The 13,685-nt window shown below is 49.7% G+C and overlaps 1 protein-coding gene across 5 annotated transcripts in view; it reads left to right on the top strand.

Annotated features, from left to right (window-relative positions):
* Positions 1-13,685, top strand: part of DLG4 (discs large MAGUK scaffold protein 4) — a 508,272-nt gene that overhangs the window by 38,059 nt on the left and 456,528 nt on the right. For all 5 annotated transcript variants that reach the window (XM_068273811.1, XM_068273814.1, XM_068273812.1 and 2 more), the window contains exon 2: positions 2,322-2,438. In XM_068273811.1, the coding sequence (XP_068129912.1) occupies positions 2,345-2,438 (94 nt within the window). In that variant the 5' untranslated portion in view covers positions 2,322-2,344. The remainder of the gene's footprint in view (positions 1-2,321; positions 2,439-13,685) is intronic.

Genomic DNA, 13,685 nt, shown 5'->3' on the forward strand with positions numbered 1-13,685 from the left:
ATTGTAAACTATGGGGACTCCTCTACAGCATTGTACACTATGGGGACTCCTCTACAGCATTGTGGGCTATGGGGACTCCTGTACAGCATTGTGGGCTATGGGGACTCCTCTACAGCATTGTGGGCTATGGGAACTCCTCTACAGCATTGTAAACTATGGGGACTCCTCTACAGCATTGTGGGCTATGGGGACTCCTCTACAGCATTGTGGGCTATGGGAACTCCTCTACAGCATTGTAAACTATGGGGACTCCTCTACAGCATTGTGGGCTATGGGGACTCCTCTACAGCATTGTGGGCTATGGGAACTCCTCTACAGCATTGTAAACTATGGGGACTCCTCTACAGCATTGTACACTATGGGGACTCCTCTACAGCATTGTGGGCTATGGGGACTCCTCTATAGCATTGTGGTCTATGGGGACTCCTCTACAGCATTGTGGGCTATGGGGACTCCTCTACAGCATTGTGGGCTATGGGGACTCCTCTACAGCATTGTGGGCTATGGGGACTCTTCTACAGCATTGTGGGCTATGGGGACTCCTCTACAGCATTGTAAACTATGGGGACTCCTCTACAGCATTGTGGGCTATGGGGACTCCTCTATAGCATTGTGGGCTATGGGGACTCCTCTACAGCATTGTGGGCTATGGGGACTCCTCTACAGCATTGTGGGCTATGGGGACTCCTCTACAGCATTGTGGGCTATGGGGACTCTTCTACAGCATTGTGGGCTATGGGGACTCCTCTACAGCATTGTAAACTATGGGGACTCCTCTACAGCATTGTGGGCTATGGGGACTCCTCTACAGCATTGTGGGCTATGGGGACTCCTCTACAGCATTGTGGGCTATGGGACTCCTCTACAGCATTGTGGGCTATGGGGACTCCTCTACAGCATTGTGGGCTATGGGGACTGCACTACAGCATTGTGGGCTATGGGGACTCCTATACAGCATTGTGGGCTATGGGGACTCCTCTACAGCATTGTGGGCTATGGGGACTCCTCTACAGCATTGTAGGTAATAGGATTTGCGACAGACGATAAATCTGCATAATATGTGTGATGCTCTCATGTTAATGTGGTAACACACCTCTGAGGAATGCCATGAAGATTGAGGAAAATCTGGTGGGAAAAATTTGTCAACTGCTAGCAAGATGTACATAATAAAGTGGCTGGCGCAATATAGCAATTTCATTGTGCTTTTTTTTGGTTTATGTGTTAGCATATCATTTGGTAATCACTAGTCCCCAAACTATCAAATAATTAATGCAGCAAATGTTACCTCTAACCCATGAAATTCAGCAAACGTTACCCCCAACACATGCAGTGAAGCAAACGTTACCTCTGACACATGCAGTGAAGCAAACGTTACCTCTGACACATGAAATGCAGCAAACGTTACCTCTGACACATGAAATGCAGCAAACGTTACCTCTGACAGATGAAATGCAGCAAACGTTACCTCTGACACATGCAATGAGACCAACGTAAAATGCAACAAACATTACCTCCTACACGTGCTAAAATGCAGCAGACATTACCTCCACCACATGTGAAATGCACATACATTACCCCACATATATGAAAGGCAGATATAAAAACTTGCCAGGAGACCCTACATCCAGAAAATGTCCGAGGTAAAGCGGGATGTCTGATCACCGTACCTCATGTAGACTAGTGCCATTGATTATTCATCACAGGTACAGGTTACGCTGGTACTTATAGTGCCACACACACAGGCTATGCTGGCACTTGTAGTGCATCACACTCAGACTAAGCTGGCACTCGTAGTGCCACACACACAGGCTATGCTGGCACTTGTAGTGCCACACACACAGGCTATGCTGACAGTTGTAGTGCCACACACACAGGCTATGCTGACACTTGTTGGCTGTCTGCCCACTGTGCTAAGTAAGGAACCCCATTGCAACAGGCAGTCACTGATAATACTGGTGGTGTGCATGGACCGGGAGGGACGGTTTGCTATGTGCCCCTTGAACTCTGGCTCCCTAGGCACGGGACTTGAGGGCCTTCCCACAAATACGGCCTTGGGCCAATTAACGGAGGGGAAAATCACAAGCAATCTGACACAGCCAATATAATCTTTCAGAAATGCAGATGTATGAACAATTGTTTGTCATTGATTGGCATGATCTAATCGATCATGCGGTCAATTGATTGTACCATTAATGGGCACCTTACATCACCCCTTTGAAGTCTGGTCACTGGTTCCCCCTCTTGTATGTCATACAATCGGTTGTGTGAGATTTATACCATACTGGATTGAGGGAACTGATTGGACTGGTTTGGTGTTTCAGATACTCAGACGGTATTAAATCTCATGGAGCAGACGCTGGCCCTGGATGACACGCTGCGTGTCAAAGCCGAGAATCTCATCCGCATCTTCCAGAGCAACTTGTTCCAGGCTCTGCTGGGTAAGAATGCAAGTCCCGCCTTCCATTACTATGCGAGTCCCGCCTCACATTACTATGTGAATCCCACCTCTCAAAACCCCGCCTCGCATTGGCATATAAACCCCACCTCTTATTAGTATGTGAATCCCACCTCTCATTAGTATGTAAACCCCACCTCTCAATAATATGTTAACCCCACCTTTCATTAGTATGTAAACCCCACCTCTCATTAATATGTAAATCCCGCCTCTCATTAGTATGAGAATCCCACCTTCCATTAGTATGTGAATCCCGCCTCTCATTAATATGTAAATCCTGCCTCTCATTACTTTGTAAACCCTGCCTCTCATTGTTATGTAAACCCCGCCTCTTATTAGTATTTCAATCCCACCTCTCATTAATATGTGACTACCATCTCTTATTATGTAAACTCCGCCTCTCATTAGTATGTAAACCCCACCTCTCATTAGTATGTGAATTCTGCCTCTCATTAGTATGTAAACCCCACCTCTCATTAATATGTAAATTTTGCTGCTCTTTCATATGTAAACCCTGCCTCTCATTAATATGTGAATTCTGCCCCTCGTTAGTATGTGAATTATTTTTCTCATTAGTATGTAAACCCCGCCTGTCATTAATATGTGATTCCCACCACTTATCAGTAAGTGAATCCCGCCTCTTATCAGTAAGTGAACCCCGCCTCTTATCAGTAAGTGAACCCCGCCTCTTATCAGTAAGTGAACCCCGCCTCTTATCAGTAAGTGAACCCCGCCTCTTATCAGTAAGTGAATTCCGCCTCTTATCAGTAAGTGAACCCCGCCTCTTATCAGAAAGTGAACCCCGCCTCTTATCAGTAAGTGAATCCCGCCTCTCATCAGTAAGTGAATCCCGCCTCTTATCAGTAAGTGAACCCCGCCTCTTATCAGTAAGTGAACCCCGCCTCTTATCAGTAAGTGAACCCCGCCTCTTATCAGTAAGTGAACCCCGCCTCTTATAAATAAGTGAACCCCGCCTCTTATCAGTAAGTGAACCCCGCCTCTTATCAGTAAGTGAACCCCGCCTCTTATCAGTAAGTGAACCCCGCCTCTCATCAGTAAGTGAACCCCGCCTCTTATCAGTAAGTGAACCCCGCCTCTTATCAGTAAGTGAACCCCGCCTCATATCAGTAAGTGAACCCCGCCTCTCATCAGTAAGTGAATCCCGCCTCTTATCAGTAAGTGAACCCCGCCTCTTATCAGTAAGTGAACCCCGCCTCTCATCAGTAAGTGAATCCCTCCTCTCAACAGTAAGTGAACCCCGCCTCTTATCAGTAAGTGAACCCCGCCTCTTATCAGTAAGTGAACCCCGCCTCATATCAGTAAGTGAACCCCGCCTCTTATCAGTAAGTGAACCCCGCCTCCTATCAGTAAGTGAATCCCGCCTCTCAACAGTAAGTGAATCCCGCCTCTCATCAGTAAGTGAACCCCGCCTCTCATCAGTAAGTGAACCCCGCCTCTCATCAGTAAGTGAACCACGCCTCTTATCAGAAAGTGAACCTCGCCTCTTATCAGTAAGTGAACCCCGCCTCTTATCAGTAAGTGAACCCCGCCTCTCATCAGTAAGTGAATCCCGCCTCTCATTAGTAAGTGAATCCCGCCTCTCATCAGTAAGTGAATCCCGCCTCTCATCAGTAAGTGAATCCCGCCTCTCATCAGTAAGTGAATCCCGCCTCTCATCAGTAAGTGAATCCCGCCTCTCATCAGTAAGTGAACCCCGCCTCTCAACAGTAAGTGCATCCCGCCTCTCATCAGTAAGTGAACCCCGCCTCTCATCAGTAAGTGAACCCCGCCTCTCATCAGTAAGTGAACCCCGCTTCTTATCAGTAAGGGAACCCCGCCTCTTATCAGTAAGTGAACCCCGCCTCTTATCAGTAAGTGAACCCCGCCTCTCATCAGTAAGTGAATCCCGCCTCTCATCAGTAAGTGAACCCCGCCTCTCATCAGTAAGTGAATCCCGCCTCTCAACAGTAAGTGAATCCCGCCTCTCATCAGTAAGTGAACCCCGCCTCTCATCAGTAAGTGAACCCCGCCTCTCATCAGTAAGTGAACCACGCCTCTCATCAGTAAGTGAACCACGCCTCTTATCAGAAAGTGAACCCCGCCTCTTATCAGTAAGTGAACCCCGCCTCTCATCAGTAAGTGAATCCCGCCTCTCATCAGTAAGTGAATCCCGCCTCTCATCCGTAAGTGAATCCTGCCTCTCATCAGTAAGTGAACCCCGCCTCTCATCAGTAAGTGAATCCCGCCTCTCATCAGTAAGTGAATCCCGCCTCTCAACAGTAAGTGAATCCCGCCTCTCATCAGTAAGTGAACCCCGCCTCTCATCAGTAAGTGAACCCCGCCTCTCATCAGTAAGTGAACCACGCCTCTCATTAGTAAGTGAACCACGCCTCTTATCAGAAAGTGAACCCCGCCTCTTATCAGTAAGTGAACCCCGCCTCTCATCAGTAAGTGAATCCCGCCTCTCATCAGTAAGTGAATCCCGCCTCTCATCCGTAAGTGAATCCTGCCTCTCATCAGTAAGTGAACCCCGCCTCTCATCAGTAAGTGAACCCCGCCTCTCATCAGTAAGTGAATCCCGCCTCTCATCAGTAAGTGAACCCCGCCTCTCATCAGTAAGTGAACCCCGCCTCTCAACAGTAAGTGCATCCCGCCTCTCATCAGTAAGTGAACCCCGCCTCTCATCAGTAAGTGAACCCCGCCTCTCATCAGTAAGTGAACCCCGCCTCTCATCAGTAAGTGAACCCCGCCTCTCATCAGTAAGTGAACCCCGCCTCTTATCAGAAAGTGAACCCCGCCTCTTATCAGTAAGTGAACCCCGCCTCTCATCAGTAAGTGAATCCCGCCTCTCATCAGTAAGTGAACCCCGCCTCTTATCAGTAAGTGAACCCCGCCTCTCATCAGTAAGTGAATCCCTCCTCTCAACAGTAAGTGAATCCCGTCTCTCATCAGTAAGTGAATCCCGCCTCTCATCAGTAAGTGCATCCCGCCTCTCAACAGTAAGTGAATCCCGCCTCTCATCAGTAAGTGAACCCCGCCTCTTATCAGTAAGTGAACCCCGCCTCTCATCAGTAAGTGAACCACGCCTCTCATCAGTAAGTGAACCACGCCTCTTATCAGAAAGTGAACCCCACCCCTTATCAGTAAGTGAACCCCGCCTCTCATCAGTAAGTGAATCCCGCCTCTCATCCGTAAGTGAATCCCGCCTCTCATCAGTAAGTGAACCCCGCCTCTCATCAGTAAGTGAACCCCGCCTCTCATCAGTAAGTGAATCCCGCCTCATATCAGTAAGTGAATCCCGCCTCTCATCAGTAAGTGAACCCCGCCTCTCAACAGTAAGTGCATCCCGCCTCTCATCAGTAAGTGAACCCCGCCTCTCATCAGTAAGTGAATCCCGCCTCTTATCAGTAAGTGAATCCCGCCTCTTATCAGTAAGTGAACCCCGCCTCTTATCAGAAAGTGAACCCCGCCTCTTATCAGTAAGTGAACCCCGCCTCTCATCAGTAAGTGAATCCCGCCTCTCATTAGTAAGTGAATCCCGCCTCATATCAGTATGTGAATCCCGCCTCTCATCAGTAAGTGAACCCCGCCTCTCAACAGTAAGTGCATCCCGCCTCTCATCAGTAAGTGAACCCCGCCTCTCATCAGTAAGTGAACCCCGCCTCTCATCAGTAAGTGAACCCCGCTTCTTATCAGTAAGGGAACCCCGCCTCTTATCAGTAAGTGAACCCCGCCTCTCATCAGTAAGTGAACCCCGCCTCTCATCAGTAAGTGAACCCCGCCTCTTATCAGAAAGTGAACCCCGCCTCTTATCAGTAAGTGAACCCCGCCTCTCAACAGTAAGTGAATCCCGTCTCTCATCAGTAAGTGAATCCCGCCTCTCATCAGTAAGTGAATCCCGCCTCTCATCAGTAAGTGAATCCCGCCTCTCATCAGTAAGTGAATCCCGCCTCTCATCAGTAAGTGAATCCCGCCTCTCATCAGTAAGTGAATCCCGCCTCTCAACAGTAAGTGAATCCCGCCTCTCATCAGTAAGTGAACCCCGCCTCTCATCAGTAAGTGAACCCCGCCTCTCATCAGTAAGTGAACCACGCCTCTTATCAGAAAGTGAACCTCGCCTCTTATCAGTAAGTGAACCCCGCCTCTTATCAGTAAGTGAACCCCGCCTCTCATCAGTAAGTGAATCCCGCCTCTCATTAGTAAGTGAATCCCGCCTCATATCAGTATGTGAATCCCGCCTCTCATCAGTAAGTGAACCCCGCCTCTCAACAGTAAGTGCATCCCGCCTCTCATCAGTAAGTGAACCCCGCCTCTCATCAGTAAGTGAACCCCGCCTCTCATCAGTAAGTGAACCCCGCTTCTTATCAGTAAGGGAACCCCGCCTCTTATCAGTAAGTGAACCCCGCCTCTCATCAGTAAGTGAACCCCGCCTCTCATCAGTAAGTGAACCCCGCCTCTTATCAGAAAGTGAACCCCGCCTCTTATCAGTAAGTGAACCCCGCCTCTCAACAGTAAGTGAATCCCGTCTCTCATCAGTAAGTGAATCCTGCCTCTCATTAGTAAGTGAATCCCGCCTCTCATCAGTAAGTGAATCCCGCCTCTCAACAGTAAGTGAATCCCGCCTCTCATCAGTAAGTGAACCCCGCCTCTCATCAGTAAGTGAACCCCGCCTCTCATCAGTAAGTGAACCACGCCTCTCATCAGTAAGTGAACCACGCCTCTTATCAGAAAGTGAACCTCGCCTCTTATCAGTAAGTGAACCCCGCCTCTCATCAGTAAGTGAATCCCGCCTCTCATCCGTAAGTGAATCCTGCCTCTCATCAGTAAGTGAACCCCGCCTCTCATCAGTAAGTGAACCCCGCCTCTCATCAGTAAGTGAATCCCGCCTCTCAACAGTAAGTGAATCCCGCCTCTCATCAGTAAGTGAATCCCGCCTCTCAACAGTAAGTGAATCCCGCCTCTCATCAGTAAGTGAACCCCGCCTCTTATCAGTAAGTGAACCCCGCCTCTCATCAGTAAGTGAACCACGCCTCTCATCAGTAAGTGAACCACGCCTCTTATCAGAAAGTGAACCCCGCCTCTTATCAGTAAGTGAACCCCGCCTCTCATCAGTAAGTGAATCCCGCCTCTCATCCGTAAGTGAATCCCGCCTCTCATCAGTAAGTGAACCCCGCCTCTCATCAGTAAGTGAACCCCGCCTCTCATCAGTAAGTGAATCCCGCCTCATATCAGTAAGTGAATCCCGCCTCATATCAGTATGTGAATCCCGCCTCTCATCAGTAAGTGAACCCCGCCTCTCAACAGTAAGTGCATCCCGCCTCTCATCAGTAAGTGAACCCCGCCTCTCATCAGTAAGTGAACCCCGCCTCTCATCCGTAAGTGAACCCCGCCTCTTATCAGTAAGTGAACCCCGCCTCTCATCAGTAAGTGAACCCCGCCTCATATCAGTAAGTGAATCCCGCCTCATATCAGTATGTGAATCCCGCCTCTCATCAGTAAGTGAACCCCGCCTCTCAACAGTAAGTGCATCCCGCCTCTCATCAGTAAGTGAACCCCGCCTCTCATCAGTAAGTGAACCCCGCCTCTCATCAGTAAGTGAACCCCGCCTCTCATCAGTAAGTGAACCCCGCCTCTCATCAGTAAGTGAACCCCGCCTCTTATCAGTAAGTGAACCCCGCCTCTTATCAGAAAGTGAACCCCGCCTCTTATCAGTAAGTGAACCCTACCTCTTATCAGTAAGTGAACCCCGCCTCTCATCAGTAAGTGAACCCCGCCTCTTATCAGTAAGTGAACCCCGCCTCTCATCAGTAAGTGAATCCCTCCTCTCAACAGTAAGTGAATCCCGCCTCATATCAGTAAGTGAACCCCGCCTCTTATCAGTAAGTGAACCCCGCCTCCTATCAGGAAGTGAATCCCGCCTCTTATCAGTAAGTGAACCCCGCCTCTCATCAGTAAGTGAACCCCGTCTCTCATCAGTAAGTGAACCCCGCCTCTCATCAGTAAGTGAACCCCGTCTCTCATCAGTAAGTGAATCCCGCCTCTCATCCGTAAGTGAATCCTGCCTCTCATCAGTAAGTGAACCCCGCCTCTCATCAGTAAGTGAACCCCGCCTCTCATCAGTAAGTGAATCCCGCCTCTCAACAGTAAGTGAATCCCGCCTCTCATCAGTAAGTGAATCCCGCCTCTCAACAGTAAGTGAATCCCGCCTCTCATCAGTAAGTGAACCCCGCCTCTTATCAGTAAGTGAACCCCGCCTCTCATCAGTAAGTGAACCACGCCTCTCATCAGTAAGTGAACCACGCCTCTTATCAGAAAGTGAACCCCGCCTCTTATCAGTAAGTGAACCCCGCCTCTCATCAGTAAGTGAATCCCGCCTCTCATCCGTAAGTGAATCCCGCCTCTCATCAGTAAGTGAACCCCGCCTCTCATCAGTAAGTGAACCCCGCCTCATATCAGTAAGTGAATCCCGCCTCATATCAGTATGTGAATCCCGCCTCTCATCAGTAAGTGAACCCCGCCTCTCAACAGTAAGTGCATCCCGCCTCTCATCAGTAAGTGAACCCCGCCTCTCATCAGTAAGTGAACCCCGCCTCTCATCAGTAAGTGAACCCCGCCTCTCATCAGTAAGTGAACCCCGCCTCTTATCAGTAAGTGAACCCCGCCTCTTATCAGAAAGTGAACCCCGCCTCTTATCAGTAAGTGAACCCTACCTCTTATCAGTAAGTGAACCCCGCCTCTCATCAGTAAGTGAACCCCGCCTCTTATCAGTAAGTGAACCCCGCCTCTCATCAGTAAGTGAATCCCTCCTCTCAACAGTAAGTGAATCCCGCCTCATATCAGTAAGTGAACCCCGCCTCTTATCAGTAAGTGAACCCCGCCTCCTATCAGTAAGTGAATCCCGCCTCTTATCAGTAAGTGAACCCCGCCTCTCATCAGTAAGTGAACCCCGTCTCTCATCAGTAAGTGAATCCCGCCTCTCATCAGTAAGTGAATCCCGCCTCATATCAGTAAGTGAATCCCGCCTCTCATCAGTAAGTGAACCCCGCCTCTCATCAGTAAGTGAACCCCGCCTCTTATCAGTAAGTGAATCCCGCCTCATATCAGTAAGTGAACCCCGCCTCTTATCAGTAAGTGAACCCCGCCTCCTATCAGTAAGTGAACCCCGCCTCTCATCAGTAAGTGAACCCCGTCTCTCATCAGTAAGTGAATCCCGCCTCTCATCAGTAAGTGAATCCCGCCTCATATCAGTAAGTGAATCCCGCCTCTCATCAGTAAGTGAACCCCGTCTCTCATCAGTAAGTGAATCCCGCCTCTCATCAGTAAGTGAATCCCGCCTCATATCAGTAAGTGAACCCCGCCTCTTATCAGTAAGTGAACCCCGCCTCCTATCAGTAAGTGAATCCCGCCTCTTATCAGTAAGTGAATCCCGCCTCTTATCAGTAAGTGAACCCCGCCTCTCATCAGTAAGTGAACCACGCCTCTCATCAGTAAGTGAACCACGCCTCTTATCAGAAAGTTAACCCCGCCTCTTATCAGTAAGTGAACCCCGCCTCTCATCAGTAAGTGAATCCCGCCTCTCATCCGTAAGTGAATCCCGCCTCTCATCAGTAAGTGAACCCCGCCTCTCATCAGTAAGTGAACCCCGCCTCTCATCAGTAAGTGAATCTCGCCTCATATCAGTAAGTGAATCCCGCCTCATATCAGTATGTGAATCCCGCCTCTCATCAGTAAGTGAACCCCGCCTCTCATCAGTAAGTGAACCCCGCCTCTTATCAGTAAGTGAACCCCGCCTCTTATCAGTAAGTGAATCCCGCCTCTCATCAGTAAGTGAATCCCGCCTCTCATCAGTAAGTGAACCCCGCCTCTTATCAGTAAGTGAATCCCGCCTCTCATAAGTAAGTGAATCCCGCCTCTCAACAGTAAGTGCATCCCGCCTCTCATCAGTAAGTGAATCCCGCCTCTCATCAGTAAGTGAACCCCGCCTCTCATCAGTAAGTGAATCCCGCCTCTCATCAGTAAGTGAACCCCGCCTCTCATCAGTAAGTGAACCCCGCCTCTCATCAGTTAGTGAATCCCGCCTCTCATCAGTAAGTGAATCCCGCCTCTCATCAGTAAGTGAATCCCGCCTCTCATCAGTAAGTGAATCCCGCCTCTCAACAGTAAGTGAATCCCGCCTCTCATCAGTAAGTGAATCCCGCCTCTCATCAGTAAGTGAATCCCGCCTCTCATCAGTAAGTGAACCCCGCCTCTCATCAGTAAGTGAGCCCCGCCTCTCATCAGTAAGTGAACCACGCCTCTTATCAGTAACTGAGTCCCGCCTCTTATCAGTAAGTGAACCCCGCCTCTCATCAGTAAGTGAATCCCGACACTTATGAACCCCGCCTCTCATCAGTAAGTGAATCCCACCTCTCATCAGTAAGTGAATCCCGTCTCTCATCAGTAAGTGAATCCCGCCTCTCATCAGTAAGTGAATCCCGCCTCTCAACAGTAAGTGAATCCCGCCTCTCATCAGTAAGTAAACCCCGCCTCTCATCAGTAAGTGAACCCCGCCTCTCATCAGTAAGTGAACCACGCCTCTTATCAGAAAGTGAACCTCGCCTCTTATCAGTAAGTGAACCCCGCCTCTTATCAGTAAGTGAACCCCGCCTCTCATCAGTAAGTGAATCCCGCCTCTCATTAGTAAGTGAATCCCGCCTCATATCAGTATGTGAATCCCGCCTCTCATCAGTAAGTGAACCCCGCCTCTCAACAGTAAGTGCATCCCGCCTCTCATCAGTAAGTGAACCCCGCCTCTCATCAGTAAGTGAACCCCGCCTCTCATCAGTAAGTGAACCCCGCTTCTTATCAGTAAGGGAACCCCGCCTCTTATCAGTAAGTGAACCCCGCCTCTCATCAGTAAGTGAACCCCGCCTCTCATCAGTAAGTGAACCCCGCCTCTTATCAGAAAGTGAACCCCGCCTCTTATCAGTAAGTGAACCCCGCCTCTCAACAGTAAGTGAATCCCGTCTCTCATCAGTAAGTGAATCCCGCCTCTCATCAGTAAGTGAATCCCGCCTCTCATCAGTAAGTGAATCCCGCCTCTCATCAGTAAGTGAACCACGCCTCTTATCAGAAAGTGAACCTCGCCTCTTATCAGTAAGTGAACCCCGCCTCTCATCAGTAAGTGAACCCCGCCTCTCATCAGTAAGTGAATCCCGCCTCTCATTAGTAAGTGAATCCCGCCTCATATCAGTATGTGAATCCCGCCTCTCATCAGTAAGTGAACCCCGCCTCTCAACAGTAAGTGCATCCCGCCTCTCATCAGTAAGTGAACCCCGCCTCTCATCAGTAAGTGAACCCCGCCTCTCATCAGTAAGTGAACCCCGCTACTTATCAGTAAGGGAACCCCGCCTCTTATCAGTAAGTGAACCCCGCCTCTCATCAGTAAGTGAACCCCGCCTCTCATCAGTAAGTGAACCCCGCCTCTTATCAGAAAGTGAACCCCGCCTCTTATCAGTAAGTGAACCCCGCCTCTCAACAGTAAGTGAATCCCGTCTCTCATCAGTAAGTGAATCCCGCCTCTCATCAGTAAGTGAATCCCGCCTCTCATCAGTAAGTGAATCCCGCCTCTCAACAGTAAGTGAATCCCGCCTCTCATCAGTAAGTGAACCCCGCCTCTCATCAGTAAGTGACCCACGCCTCTCATCAGTAAGTGAACCACGCCTCTTATCAGAAAGTGAACCTCGCCTCTTATCAGTAAGTGAACCCCGCCTCTCATCAGTAAGTGAATCCCGCCTCTCAACAGTAAGTGAATCCCGCCTCTCATCAGTAAGTGAATCCCGCCTCTCAACAGTAAGTGAATCCCGCCTCTCATCAGTAAGTGAACCCCGCCTCTTATCAGTAAGTGAACCCCGCCTCTCATCAGTAAGTGAACCACGCTTCTCATCAGTAAGTGAACCACGCCTCTTATCAGAAAGTGAACCCCGCCTCTTATCAGTAAGTGAACCCCGCCTCTCATCAGTAAGTGAATCCCGCCTCTCATCCGTAAGTGAATCCCGCCTCTCATCAGTAAGTGAACCCCGCCTCTCATCAGTAAGTGAACCCCGCCTCATATCAGTAAGTGAATCCCGCCTCATATCAGTATGTGAATCCCGCCTCTCATCAGTAAGTGAACCCCGCCTCTCAACAGTAAGTGCATCCCGCCTCTCATCAGTAAGTGAACCCCGCCTCTCATCAGTAAGTGAACCCCGCCTCTCATCAGTAAGTGAACCCCGCCTCTCATCAGTAAGTGAACCCCGCCTCTCATCAGTAAGTGAACCCCGCCTCTTATCAGTAAGTGAACCCCGCCTCTTATCAGAAAGTGAACCCCGCCTCTTATCAGTAAGTGAACCCTACCTCTTATCAGTAAGTGAACCCCGCCTCTCATCAGTAAGTGAACCCCGCCTCTTATCAGTAAGTGAACCCCGCCTCTCATCAGTAAGTGAATCCCTCCTCTCAACAGTAAGTGAATCCCGCCTCATATCAGTAAGTGAACCCCACCTCTTATCAGTAAGTGAACCCCGCCTCCTATCAGTAAGTGAATCCCGCCTCTTATCAGTAAGTGAACCCCGCCTCTCATCAGTAAGTGAACCCCGTCTCTCATCAGTAAGTGAACCCCGCCTCTCATCAGTAAGTGAACCCCGTCTCTCATCAGTAAGTGAATCCCGCCTCTCATCCGTAAGTGAATCCTGCCTCTCATCAGTAAGTGAACCCCGCCTCTCATCAGTAAGTGAACCCCGCCTCTCATCAGTAAGTGAATCCCGCCTCTCAACAGTAAGTGAATCCCGCCTCTCATCAGTAAGTGAATCCCGCCTCTCAACAGTAAGTGAATCCCGCCTCTCATCAGTAAGTGAACCCCGCCTCTTATCAGTAAGTGAACCCCGCCTCTCATCAGTAAGTGAACCACGCCTCTCATCAGTAAGTGAACCACGCCTCTTATCAGAAAGTGAACCCCGCCTCTTATCAGTAAGTGAACCCCGCCTCTCATCAGTAAGTGAATCCCGCCTCTCATCCGTAAGTGAATCCCGCCTCTCATCAGTAAGTGAACCCCGCCTCTCATCAGTAAGTGAACCCCGCCTCATATCAGTAAGTGAATCCCGCCTCATATCAGTATGTGAATCCCGCCTCTCATCAGTAAGTGAACCCCGCCTCTCAACAGTAAGTGCATCCCGCCTCTCATCAGTAAGTGAACCCCGCCTCTCATCAGTAAGTG

The sequence above is a fragment of the Hyperolius riggenbachi genome, chromosome 3, assembly GCF_040937935.1.
Source record: "Hyperolius riggenbachi isolate aHypRig1 chromosome 3, aHypRig1.pri, whole genome shotgun sequence".
NCBI lineage: Eukaryota > Metazoa > Chordata > Amphibia > Anura > Hyperoliidae > Hyperolius > Hyperolius riggenbachi.